The sequence below is a fragment of the Moschus berezovskii genome, chromosome 25, assembly GCF_049115385.1.
Source record: "Moschus berezovskii isolate FMDL1 chromosome 25, NW_MosBer_1.0, whole genome shotgun sequence".
NCBI classification, from domain to species: domain Eukaryota; kingdom Metazoa; phylum Chordata; class Mammalia; order Artiodactyla; family Moschidae; genus Moschus; species Moschus berezovskii.
Window position 1 is genome coordinate 30,820,832 of NC_142484.1, and position 14,604 is coordinate 30,835,435.

The following is a 14,604-nucleotide window of genomic DNA, read 5'->3' on the forward strand; positions in this document are numbered from 1 at the left end:
AGAAAATACGATTCTGAAGCCAGGTCATCCCTGGGCAACAAAACATGACCTCCATACCTAATGGATGGACATATGTTAGTCAAGCAGAAGAAAGGCCTGAACTCAGCTGCTCCACTAAGTCAAAGAAGATCACCACGGTGAGCAGTTTTGATTCTCTGGATAGACTTGCCCTGAAGGGGTCAAGATAATGACACAGACACTGACCTGCTCTGGAAGGGGGAGGTGTAGGAAGGTACTCTGCCGCAGCATGGTCTGCAGAATTTTGACCACTTCTGCAGGTTTGGATGTCATGAGTCGGGGCATGAGGTCAAGAAGTTTGTCCACAAAGCTGTCCTGCAGGTGGGGCAAATCAGCGATGAAACACCTGAAGGAGCAAACAGAAGCAACTAGGAATTCATTCACCACAGGCTGACCCCTGAACTTCTGCCAGGCCCTGAGGTAGGAAAAGTGATGGACTGGAGGAGTTGATGGTTCCTGAGGAAAGCCATGCACCTATATAATTAAGCTGCAGCGACAAAAATCACCATAACAGCCTTGTTTATTAAAATGTGCCAGGCAACCTCTTGAGTGTTTTATCCTATCTTATTTAATCAAGCAATCCTGTGCATTGTTAGAAATATTATTTTTGTATCATAGATTCATTAATACATTTAGGCCTTACCAGGTGGTAGGTACTATTCTAGACACTGGGGACGTAAACAGTGAGCCAAAGAGAAGAAAAAGCCTGTTTTAATGGAGCCCATAACCACTGATAAGAACGCTGAGACGCAGAGAGGATAATGTTGTACTGAGGCTTAAAAAAGTTAACTTACTCCCAGCTCTGAATGATTCCATGGTACTTTGCTTTGTAAAAGGAGACAGTTAGAAAATATTTCACTGAGAGGGTAACATCGATCCTGGGACTCAGAGGCTGAATTAAGGAAGAACGTACAGCTCTTAACAACACATTCTCCTCTATGGCAAATCAGAGCTGTCACCTTTCCAAATATTTCTTCAAGTATGCAAACACAGACTCTCCACCTTAAAGAATCTAAAACCATGTTTAACTAAATCAGTTCGCTGTACACCAGAAATTTATACAACACTGTAAACCAACTATACCAATTAAAAATAAAGATCTAAACCCAAAAGTAAGGCAGGGACTTCATAGAGATTTGAAATCAGGATCTGAAGAGTCAAGCTAGACTGCTTTATTTACTACAGAGTAGGGCTTTCCTGATGGAGAAGGCAATGGTACCCCACTCCAGTACTCTTGCCTGGAAAATCCCATGGATGGAGGAGCCTGGTAGGCTGCAGTCCATGGGGTAGCCCAGAGTCGGACACGACTGAAGCAACTTAGCAGCAGCAGCAGCAGGGCTTCCCTGATAGCTCAGCTGGTGAAGAGTCTGCCTGCAATGCTGGAGACCTGGGTTCAATCCCTGGGTTGAGAAGATACCCTGGAGGAGGGCATGGCAACCCACTCCAGTACTCTTGCCTGGAGAATCCCCATGGACAGAGGAGCCCGGTGGGCTACAGTCCATGGGGTCACAAAGAGTCAGACACAACTGAGTGACTAAGCACAGCACAGCAAAGCCCCTACTGGTGAGGGTAGTACTGCAACCTAGCCCTTTAGGAAGCTATCATCATCCAAAGAAAATAAACCTGAAATACAGAGTCCTTCAAACCTGCAGAGTCAGGTGTGGTAAAGTTCAGGATGGTAGGAACAAGGAGTGGAAGAATGAAATGTTACATTTCAAAAGTATTACATTTTAAATTCTTATAAATCCTTCTTCCTAGTATAGTATAGCCAGCATACCACAGGTCTGGTTACTACTTTGACTCCTACTGTTTCACCAAGCCTTCCACTCATCTACTGCATCAGTTTTAGCCAATTAACTTCATAAGGAATCCTCAGAAAATGTATCTAGGCTACAAAATAAAAGCTACCTACAGAATTATGGAACAATATTTTGTAGATGAGAGAGAAATATACAACTTTCAGAACCATGGTGAAAAACATAGACAAGTTGTGACTTCGAGTTTTTCCACATATTTGTCTTTTTCTGGCCCAGCTGAGTGCTGAATCAAAACACTCAGTAATTCCTGTTGTTTTTATTATTATGCTGTATGTTTAGTTAACTTAGGAAGTTCACACACCAGTAAAGAAAATACAATTATCTCTCAGTATTTGTGGCAGATTGGTTCTAGGACCCCTAGCACATACCAGAATCCATGGATGCTCAAGTCCTTTACACAAAATGCAATAGTACAGTCAGGCCCTCCATATCCATGAATGCAGAAGCCGCTGGTACTGAGGGTCAACTGCATACAAATTAGGGCATACTGGCTACATGGACTAAACCCAAGATTCCGGTTGTGATCACTCCTGTTTCCCTATAAATGCAACTCTCTATATATCCAAGATTTAACAAGCTAGAAGGTGATCAAATACTTACCTCTGAAAAAAGTCCACTTCCTGTAAAAATTTTTCACACATTCCAAATAAGGGGTCAACGCTGTAGAAGAGAAAAAAAACAACAAAACAAATGAAAACCCATGTTACTTGAAATCTGAGAACTGAGTAGTAAAGACCAAAGTCCCAGAAACTGAACCTACATGGAAAGACAATGAGCATGTTACATTGTAAAAATTCTATTTCTCTTAAAGGACTCCTAAAGGACCTACAGGGAAATATTTGCCAGAATCCCAAGACCCAATTAAACAGTGCAGTGCTCATTAGGCTCAATGAATATTCAATATCAAAGACTATCACAGGCACACTGGGCACCAGATTCAGTTCAGATACAGGACAGGAGCACAGCTTACAGGCAGTGCAATGTCACATTCTTCCACTGCAGCAGTCCATGCAGCAGCCCATGAAGCAATCCACAGAGCTCTCTGGGAGTTTTGACAGCTCAGGTTCAAGATGAGATCTACATCAGGCCAATGTGGAGGCCATTTTCATGGAGAAAGCTCATGCCTCATAGGTGCTAATATCTCTTGAAGTAACCCACAATTATACCTTCCAGGGTACCTAAAGGGATAAGCTCAGTTGCAAGAATCACTGCACTCAATGAAGGCCAAAGCCTTGGCATCTGCGTCAGGTAATTAGAGCTCAGTGATAGTTCCTTCCTGTTGTTGCTGTTTAATTGCTATGCTTTGTCTGACTCCTCTGTGAACTCATGTACTGTAGCCACCAGACTCCTCTGTCCATGGAATTCTCCAGGCAAGCATACTGGAATGGATTGTCATTTCCTTCTCTAGAGGATCTTCCCGACCCAGGGATCAAACCTGAGTCTCATACATTGGCAGGCGGATTCTTTACCACAGAGCCATCTGCGAGGTCCAATAGTTCCTTCCAGTCTATGTGTAATTTTCTTAGAGATCATTTTTACCACAGCAGTGTCATCTAGTAATAGAGTTGATGTGATCAGGTTTCCGGGAAACAGACGTGGAAACCAAAGGTAACATTCTCATGCAAAACGGAAAAAGATTTTGTTACTACTTTGCACACAGACATAGACTATATTCTTCCCTCTCTTATCTTAGCTTCTTTGGCCTCACAGTTACTTTAAACTTAAATGTGTACCTAATTAAGCCCAGGCAACATGCCAGGTCAATGTAACTTACTAATCAAAGAATAGATTTTTCCTTTGATCTTTGTGCATTTTATTTCTTGTAATTTCTACTTGGAATGTTCCATTTATTTTCATTAATACATTATTAACTGAAGGAATACAACTCCAGTGAATAAAAACCAAACACTCTTTCCTTATATAAAAACACGTAAGAGGGACTTTCCTGGTGGTATAGTGGATAAGAACCCACCTGCCAGTGCAGGAGACGTGCACAACAACTGACCCTGTGCTCTGGAGACCTCAAGCCACAAATACTGAAGCCCACATGCTGTGCTGCAACTACTGAAGCCCAGATGCCTTAGAGAAGCCACCACAATGAGAAAGTCCATGCACCGCAACTAGAGTAAGCCCTCGCGCGGCAACAAAGGCCCAGTGCAAGCTAAAAAAAAAGTAAGAGTATGGGATCAAGGTTCTTAATAATCCAGTTGACTCTTTCTACTAAACCATAAGCTCCATGAGAGTAGGGGCTTCATATTATTCATCAAGTATTTCCTGAAACAAGCAGCTCTTCAATAACTATTTGTTGAACGGATAAATAAATGATAAATGGCAAATGGAAATGTATGCTAAAAGCAACATTAATCTGAATTATTTTCCTAAAAACTGTGTATCACTTGAATCATCCTTAACTCTGAAAAACTACCAGAAGTGGAACTGAAATTTGCTAGTGAGGTTAACCAACCAAAGACCACCAAGGATGAGACGACTAGAGAGGAGAACTCCCGCTAAGTAGAGACTGAACTAAAAAGCAAGTTAGCCAAGTAGTGCCTTTTTTTTTTTTTTTGGCCTACTTACATACAACCAGTTTGGAGAATTTCCAAGCAGCAAAATATGAAAAGATTTGAGAACTCTTCCCAAACAGAGTAGGTAGCCTCACCTACATGGTACATGTAAGTGAGTAGGCCTCTACCACTAAGAAACCCCATTTTCAGTGCAAGAGCAAGGCCCAAAAAAAAAAAAAAGAGCAAGGCCCACTAGGGAAAACCAACACTGACCTATAACTGCTAAGCAAGCCTATACCCATTACCAATTTAAACTGGTCTAAAGTTGACTCACTGGAAAAGACTCTGATGCTGGGAAAGGTTGGGGGCGGGAGGAGAAGAGGACGACAGAGAATGAGATGGCTGGATGGCATCACCGACTCGATGGACATGAGTTTGAGTGAACTTTCACCGGGAGTTGGTGATGGACAGGGAGGCCTGGCGTGCTGTGATTCACGGGGTCGCGGAGAGTCGGACACGACTGAGCGACTGAACTGAACTGAAACTTTCACTTGGAGAATGCAATGGCACCCCACTCCAGTACTCTTGCCTGGAAAATCCCATGGTTGGAGGAGCCTGGTAGGCTGCAGTCCATGGGGTCGTGAAGAGTCGGACACCACTGAGTGACTTCACTTTCACGCATTGGAGAAGGAAATGGCAACCCACTCCAGTGTTCTTGCCTGGAGAATCCCAGGGATGGGGGAGCCTGGTGGGTTTCCATCTACGGGGTCACACAGAGTCAGACATGACTGAAGTGACTTAGCAGCAAACTTTCACTTATAAGTATAAAAACATAATGAAAAATTACCAGGTGTTATAAGGATGATCAGGAGCTGTCAAGGAAACCAAGAAGACCTCAATGAGATAACATCAAGGGAAGAAAGCACAGAAACCTTTTTTAAAAATTCTAATAAACAACCTCAGTAAGGCTGAAGAGAAGTTTTGAATCAATATTGCAATGATAAAGCAAGATAAACTGTTACAAAAAAGGTACAGAAATAAACAATAATACTGAAATCAATTCAACAATTGAACACTAGAAGGAAAAATGAGGAAAACTGAAATGGTAAATTAAAAGAGTATGCTGAGGAATTTACTCAGAATACAAAATAGAAAAAGAAACTGAAATTATGAGAGAAAAGATACAATTTAGGAAAAACAGAGCCAGATGATACAATATCCAGTATGACAGACTGAAGCGGATGGAAGAAGTAATTAAAGAAATGATAGAGGAAAAAAAATTCTGAGATAAAACTGAGCTAAGACTTCAAAGTCACACTAAAAGTCAGTAAGAACAAGGAAAATAAACATATACCTAGACATATTCAGAAATTTCTGATTTCTAAAAAGTTTACAGCTTTGAGAAAAATAAGCTAACCACAAAGGAAAGAGAATGAAATAGACAAAGCAGTATTTAGTTCTGAAAGAACTCCATTCACATATGAGAGCAAAAGAAAGTTTTAGATATGCAAACTCTCAATGAGTACACTACTTATGTACTTATTCTGAAAAACAATTACTAGTGAATATGTTCCAGTCAGATACACAGTGAATTAGTACAGGGAATTTTAAAAGGCAACTGTGGGGACTTCCCTGGTGGTCCAGTGGCTAAGATTCTCAACTCCCAATGTAGGGGGGTTGGGTTCCATCCCTGGTGAGGGAACTAGATCCCACGTGCTAGAATTTAAAGATCATGCACGCAGCAACTAAGACCAAACAGTCAAATAAATTTTTTTAAAAAGATAATTGTAGTACAAAAACAGCAGTGGTGGGCAAGTTGGAGCTAAATAATTTTGAAAATGTACTTATAAAGACTGATGCAGATTTTAAGAAAGAATTCATTAAAATAAAACATACGTGAAAAACTGTAATTTAACATATTGCATAGCACAAGGAACTATAGCTATTATCTTGTAATAACTTTTAATGAAGTATGATCTGTAAAAATAGTGAATACCTGAAACTAATATGGTAAATCAGCTACAATTTAAAATAAGGATAATCTGAAATTAAATTTTAAATTATTTAACAATGTGAAACTAGCAAATAAAAGTATACTCAAACTTGTATTTTAATTAAATGTGGTCTTGATAAAGATGATCATAAATTCCATTTTTAATGCTAATAAATATAAGGTCAACCAATTTATTAAAAATGAGTAAAAATACTATTTATACAACTAAAAAGAGCTAACATTTATTAAGGGCTTATTCTTAATGTGTCAGGCAGTATTTTAAGGGCTTTACATATAATAATTCAGTAATCCTTACAATAACTTTATGACAGAGATCCAGGTACTACCATTGTCCCAGTTTAACTTACAGGAAACAAATTGAGAGACGTTCTTAAGTACCTTGCCCAAGGTTACTAAGTTTGCAAATGGTGGAGTTAAGATCTGAATCTAAGCTATGAGGCTCCCTAGCCCTCTGAACCATTATTATGTTCTGTTGTCTCTAATATGAATAGCTTAAAACCTGAATAGTATAAAACCTTCAAACCCTTGAAAGAAGAGAGAAATAAAACAATCAATCCAGCAAAAATCAAGGAAAAAAAAAGCAGGAATGTGTACAAATGGAAAATATAAAATAATGCAGTATGAGGGACTTCTCTGGCAGTCTTAAAGCAGGTGGTGCGGGTTTGATTCCTGGTCCAGAAATGAAGATTTTATACGCCACACAGAGCAGCAACACAGCCAAAAAAAAAAAAATGAGTAAAGACCAAATATATTGGAATCTTATTAATGACATGGAAACATGAAATATATTGCTGGATGAAGTAAAAATAAGGCACAACAGACAAGTATGTTATGACTCAATCTATATTAAACACACATATTTATAATCTAAACGCTGAAGAATTGATGCTTTTGAACTGTGGTGCTGGAGAAGACTCTTGAGAGTCCCTTGGACTGCAAGGAGATCCAACCAGTCCGTTCTAAAGGAGATCAATCCTGGGTGTTCATTGGAAGGACTGATGCTAAAGCTGAAACTCCAATACTTTGGCCACCTCATGCGACAAGTTGACTCACTGGAAAAAAGTCTGATGCTGGGAGGTATTGGGGGCGGGAGGAGACAGGAACGACAGAGAATGAGATGGCTGGATGGCATCACCGACTCGATGGACATGAGTTGGAGAGAACTCCGGGAGTTGGTGATGGACAGGGAGGCCTGGCATGCTGTGATTCATGGGGTCGCGGAGAGTCGGACACGATTGAGCGAATGAACTGAACTGAACTGAAACAGATAGTTAGGTGTTTTACAAGGGGCAGATTACCAGAGAACAGAATGTTCGCTTAATCTGCAATATTTAAATGTTTACAGTAATTGTATATAAACTGAAAAGGAGATCCATTTGCTTTAAATAAAAAAGTGGAGATGCTATCAAAGCACTTACCTTTTCTCAGCTACAATTGGCACATAGCAGGGATTTAACATTTGCTAAATGAATGCATGGCTATCTCTAAGATTAAGGCACCACCTGACCATATCAGGTCACCATCAAGATAAGCAAAGTAATAAAACAACACTCAGAATGTTCTTTGTAATGTGTTTTTAGATGCTTACTTAAACACTCATATTTGTTTCTCTACATGATTTTTAGGCTAACACAACTAGTGGACTGAGCATCAAATGTGTCTTCTGTCTGATAACAAGTTCCCTAAGTACATATTATATGAAATCTATGGTGCCATCATTCTTAAGATGCACTTTCATGAAACACCAAGAAACAAAAAACACTTTCAATCTAACTACAGCACATCATCAAAATATCTGATTTCCGAGAAGTTAAAATTTTTAAATGAACATTTCATAATCAGTGAAATATAGCAACATAGCAATTCTCATTCTCAGAAAGTCTAACAGTTACCATTATAATGAACTCCATGTACCAAGTACCATGTTAGTGCTTTTACACATTTTACCCCATTCATTATTCATGGCAGAAGACATTATGAAGAGGTGGCAAGAATACACAAAACTATACAAAAAAGATCTTCACGACCCACATAATCACGATGGTGATCACTCATCTAGAGCCAGACTTCCTGGAATGAGAAGTCAAGTGGGCCTTAGGAAGCAAGCTAGTGGAGGTGATGGAATTCCAGTTGAGCTATTTCAAATCCTAAAAGATGATGCTGTGAAAGTGCCGCACTCAATACTCCAGCAAATTTGGGAAACTCAGCAGTGGCCACAGGACTGGAAAAGGTCAGTTTTCATTCCAATCCCAAAAAAAGGCAATGCTAAAGATTGCTCAAACTACCGCACAGTTGCACTCTTCTCACAGGCTAGTAAAGCAATGCTCAAAATTCTCCAAGCCAGGCTTCAAAAGTACATGAACCATAAACTTCCAGGTGTTCAAGTTGGATTTAGAAAAGGCAAAGGAACCAGAGATCAAATTGCCAACATCCGTTGGATCATCGAAAAAGCAACAGAGTTCCAGAAAAACATCTATTTCTGCTTTATTGAATATGCCAAAGCCTTTGACTGTATGGACCACAATAAACTGTGGAGAAGACTTCAACAGATGGGTATACTAGACCACCTGACCTGCCTCCTGCGAAATCTGTATGCAGGTCAAGAAGCAACAGTTAGAACTGGACGTGGAACAACAGACTGGTTCCACATCTGGAAATGAGTACGTCAAGGCTGTATACTGTAACCCTGCTTATTTAACTTCTAAGCAGAGTAAATTATGAGAAACACTGGGCTGGAAGAAGCACAGGCTGGTATCAAGATTGCCGGGAGAAATACCAATAACCTCAGATATGCAGATGACACCACCCTTATGGCAGAAAGCAAAGAAGAACTAAACAGCCTCCTGATGGAAGTGAAAGAGGAGAGTGAAACAGTTGGCTTAAAACTCAACATTCAGAAAACTAAGATCATGGAATCTGGTCCCATCACTTCATGGGAAATAGATGGGGAAACAGTGGAAACAGTGACAGACTATTTTTTTGAGCTCCAAAATCACTGCAGATGGTGACTGCAGCCATGAAATGAAAAGACGCTCTCTCCTTGGAAGAAAAGTTATGAACAACCTAGACAGCACATTAAAAAGCAGAGACATTACTTTGCCAACAAAGGTCCATCTACTCAAAGCTATGGTTTTTCTAGTAGTCATGTATGGATGTGAGAGTTGGACTATAAAAAAAGCTGAACGCCAAAGAATTGATGCTTTTGAACTGTGGTGCTGGAGAAGACAATTGAGAGTCCTGCAAGGAAATCCAACCAGTACATCCTAAAGGAAATTGGTCCTGAATATTCATTGGAAGGACTGATGTTGAAGCTGAAACTCCAATACTTTGGCCACCTCATGCGAAGAGTTGACTCACTGGAAAAGACTCTGATGCTGGGAGGGACTGGGGGCAGGAAGAGAAGGGGACAACAGAGAATGAGATGGCTGGATGGCATCACCGACTCGGTGGAGGTGAGTTTGGATGAACTCTGGGCCTGGCGTGCTGTGATACATGGGGTCGCGAAGAGTCGGACACGACTGAGCGACTGAACTGAATTGAACTGAATATGATCTAAGAATGCAATTTGGAATATCTCAAGAAATGAAAAGCTTGCAATATCCCTTAGGTGAAAAGTAACACTGAAAGTGTTAGTCACTCAGTCGTGCCTGACTCTCCGTGACCCTATGGACTGTAGTCCACCAGACTCTTCTGTCCGTGAGATTTCCCAGGCAAGAATACTGGAGTGGGTCGCCATTTTCTTCTCCAGGGGATCTTCCCGACCCAGGGATCAAACCCAGGTCTCCTGCATTGCAGACGGAATCTTTACTGTCTGAGCCACCAGGGAAGCCCATCCCATAGGTAATCTTTCCTAAATATAATTTCATGCATCATTAACCTTAGTGAGATCTCTGAATGTATTTTTAGGTGTCTTTAAAAGGACTGGGCCACCCTTTTTCTGCCAAGCACACATCTTACCCTCGAGCAGTCCGTGCTGTTACTATAAGTTGCAAGGCTTTGGCCTGCAGCCTCATATGATGGATAATCACCACCTGCTTGTTCTCCACGCCACTATACATGAACTCCATTTTGTAGGTTTCTTCCATGATCTATAAGGAAAACAGCAGCACAGAGTTCTAAGTGAAACCAGATCTGACCAGAGTTTTTTTTTTTAAAGGCCTATGCTTTAATTCTGAACTGAGATTTTTAAGTGCCTATGTTTATAGAAATTGATATAATTTGAGAGAAATTAATACTCATGTTAAGAGAAATTTTTAAGTCTTGTGAAAAGAGAATAAATTATTTTGTCAATTAAAACAACAAAGTCATCTGGTAATATTATTCAGTTGATTACATAAAGATATGAAAGTTTACACACTGATAAAACTATAAAGCGCTGCTTATAACTATAAAGCAAATTCACTGCACGTGGCAGCAAATGAATATGTATAGAAACGTAATAGTCAAGAAAGGCCCTCAAGAGTTTAGTATCAGGAATCATCACCCAGCTGTTAGTCATCTAGTCTGTTTCATGAGCTGGGTCTGTCAGAGGGATTTTAGGGAGGGAATCAGTGCAGAAAACAGTATCTGTGACCTCAGCTCAAGCCCAGTGTATCTTAAGTTCTTGTTCTATTCTATACAAGGCAGCAACTCCCTCTAATGATGTTTCTCTTTCCCTTCTGTGGTTTTTGAAGGCACTGAGTCCGAGAAATGACTCCAGGTTCTCCTACAACTGACAGTAAGATATATTTCCTAATAACACAGTGCTTCAGTTTCCCTAACGGTAAATGCAGAAGAAACAGCACCAACATAATAAAATTTGAAGGATTAAATGGGGCACGGAAGGTGCTTAACACAGTACCTACCACATGAAAGTGAAGTATTAGTCACTCAGTCATGTCAACTCTTTGTGACCCATGAACTATAGCCCGCCAGGCTCCTCCATCCATGGGATTTTCCAGGTAAGAATACTGGACTGGGTTGCCATTTCCTTCTCCAGGGAATCTTCTTGATCCCAGAATCAAACCTAGGTTTCTCATCTTGCAGGCGGACTCTTTACATCTGAACCACCAGGGAAGCCCAACTGTCGCATGGCAATGGTAGTTCCTTTCTCTCTTCCAGATTCCTGCTTCCTGTCCCATCCCTCCCAACATGGCCTATCTCCAGTGTGTAGCCATTAAGTTCTACTCCCCTGCAAGCCACATGGTAGGTCTGAGAGGGGGACTAGATTAGAGATCAAGCAGAATAGTGGAAAAGAAAACAGACTCTGGGTATCAGAGGATCTGAGGGTCAAGTCTCTGATTTACTACCTATAGCTCTCTGACTATAACCGTGTTGAGTGCTGCTTCATCTGTAAAATGGACTCAATACTTATTCCTACCTAATGGTGTGTGTGTCTGTCTGTCTGTCTGTGCCATGCAGCTTTCAGGATCTTAGTTCTCTGACCAGGGACTGAACCTGTGCCCCCTTTAGTGAAAGCACAGAGTCCTAACCAACTGGACTGCCAGGGAAGTTCTACCAAATAGGATTATTATGAGGATTAAGTAAAATAGACTTGAAATCATTTAGTGAACTATAATGTAACAGTCAAAGTCACCATCATTATCTTCCAATTGGGTCATAATTAGTCATATACAAACTTACTGTTAGGAAGGCATGACCCAGAAGAGCAAATGCCATTACCCAAAAATGAAGGGAAATTGCTCAAAACTAGGAAGAAAGATACTTAAGGCAAGTAAAATTAAATTCTACTTAATGAACTGAGGAGAAACATAAGGACCTTTAAATAGTCAAGAGATGGTTAAAGAAATGAGAGAGACGGTACAGGCTGAAAATATAAACAACCTCGAAATGAGTTCAGCTACATTTTCAGATGAAAGATACATGATATTATTATTCAATTTTAGCATATCTGAACTTTGTTGTTGTTCAGTCACTAAATTGTGTCCAACTTTTTTGCAACCCCATGGATTACCAGGCTCCTATAGCCCACCAAGCTCCTCTGTCCATGGGATTACCCACGCAAGAATACTGGAGTAGGTTGCCATCTCCTTCTCCAGGGGATCTTCCCCACCCAGGGATCAAACCCGCATCGCCTTTATTGGCAGACAGATTCTTTACCACAAAGTCAACAGGGAAGCCCCCATTTCTGAAATACAAATTAATGATATTTTAGAACACAAAAGAAATCTTAGAAATCAGAGAGATTAACTTGCTCTTTATCACCCAGCAAATTAGAGGCAGACATGGGAACAGAACCGAAGGCCCCTGACTTGAAAGCCGGTGCTGTGTCCCCTAATTATGCTGCTCCTCGTCACTATCTTCTGTTACAGGCTGAAAGTGGGGAGCCACAGCAGAGCCTTGTGAAGTCCTCCGACTCTAACTAACTTAGAGAACACAATTTCTGGACAAATATCTATCTGAGGAGAAGGTCTCAATAAACTTACCTGTTTTGCCGCTGCTGAGGCCAAATCACTCTGCTTCAAATATAAAGGGGCGGCCACATTCCACAGCTTTTCCTGCAGGGCCTAACAAGTCAGCAGAGGTTTACAACCAGAGGTCAAAAAGATTGCCATATCATTTGAGACTTAAGTGTTTGTTTTGATTTGAAAATTTACTGTGATCAAGACCTCCTCTCAGTCTTACTCTTTTAAGCCAAAGTAGAGGCCAATGATTTGGGCCAAATGCCATCCTCCCCCATTCAATTCATGGCCCAAAGACCCCATGCCCCAGACCATAGCATGCAAGCAGAGTGCAGGAGACATGAAGGCTGCATCACAATGTCCAGGCAAGCTAGGCTTCTGAGGCTCTGGGACCTGATCTCAAAGCCCATCGACCACCCTGACGGCCCAGACCCTTCTTCCTTGACTTGATTCCTTTTTCTTTGCTCTATGCTCACTATCTGTGAACACCTCCATCACTGGACCAACATACTCAAATAAAAAAATCAAGACGCTTTCCTAGGTTCCTCTCTCTCTAATTCTCTCCATTCAAAACTATCACTTAGAGCCACGAACTTTACCTGTCATCTCTCTCCTCGCCTATCCATCCCTATGGCACTGCATCTAAACCCCTGTTACAGTCTCTTCTTGTCACAGTCCTTCTTAATTACAGACATACTGACAGTTTAGAAAACCCAGACTTCCGCTGTCCAATAGAAGTGTGTAATAACATAAGCCATGGATGTGATTTTACATTTTATAGTAGTGACATCTTTGAAATTAAAAAAACAGAAAAATAACGATAACCAAAAAAAGTAAAAAGAGACAGGTGAAATTAATTTAACAATACAATTTAACCCAGTATATATCACTGTGCAATCAATATTTTAAAAATTATTAACGAGATAGTTCACATTTTTTAATACTAAGTCTAAGAAATCCAGTGTGTATTTACACTTACAGCACATCTCAATATGAACATTTAAAGCGCTCAACAGTTACATGTACCTAGTGACTATCAGCAGAGAAGGCAATGGCAAGCCACTCTAGTACTCTTGCCTAGAAAATCCCATGGATGGAGGAGACTGGTAGGCTGCAGTCCGTGGGGTCGCTGAGGCTCAGACACGACTGAGCAACTTCACTTTCACTTTTGACTTTCACACAATGGAGAAGGAAATGGCAACCTACTCTAGTGTTCTTGCCTGGAGAATCCCAGGGACGGGGGAGCCTGGTGGGCTTCCTTCTATGGGGTCACAGAGTCGGACACGACTGAAGTGACTTAGCAGCAGCAGAAGCAGCAGTGACTATCAGACAGTGGCAAGTCTGGAGTATTAACATAGAAAATTTTAAATTATACTCCTAAATCATACTACCACTAACAGAGTTACTGTTTTCAAATATTTGCTTCCAATAATTTCTCATATACATGTTTTTATATAGTTGTAGTCAGAAATCAGAGTAATTTTGTATGCTTTTTGGGGTATGTGTGTGCTAAGTCACTTCAGTCATGTCTGACTCTTTGCAATCCTATGGACTGTAGCCCACCAGGCTTCTCTGTCCATGGAATTTTCTAGGCAAGAATACTGAAGTGGGTTGCCATTTCCTCCTCCAGGAGATCTTCCTGACCTAGGGATCGAACCTGCGCCTCTTAGGACTCCCGCATTGGCAGGTGGGTTCTTTACCACTAGCACCACCTGGGAAGCATTTGGGTACATAACATTATATCACATTTTGAAGTAATCTCTTCTCTTTTGCTACTAAAGTAGATTCTTTTCAAAGGCCTTTTGGTATTCCAATGCAGAAGATAGCAAGTCAAGGAAGAAGGAAGAAGA

At 40.7% G+C, this 14,604-nt stretch overlaps 1 protein-coding gene across 2 annotated transcripts in view; it reads right to left on the bottom strand.

Moving 5' to 3' along the window:
* The window catches only part of INTS4 (integrator complex subunit 4), a 114,820-nt gene that overhangs the window by 15,504 nt on the left and 84,712 nt on the right, over positions 1-14,604 (bottom strand). For both annotated transcript variants that reach the window (XM_055416059.2, XM_055416060.2), the window contains exons 17-20: positions 12,779-12,859; positions 10,311-10,441; positions 2,436-2,495; positions 205-364 (exon numbers count right to left, since the gene is read on the bottom strand). In XM_055416059.2, coding sequence (XP_055272034.1) covers positions 205-364; positions 2,436-2,495; positions 10,311-10,441; positions 12,779-12,859 — 432 coding nt within the window. The remainder of the gene's footprint in view (positions 1-204; positions 365-2,435; positions 2,496-10,310; positions 10,442-12,778; positions 12,860-14,604) is intronic.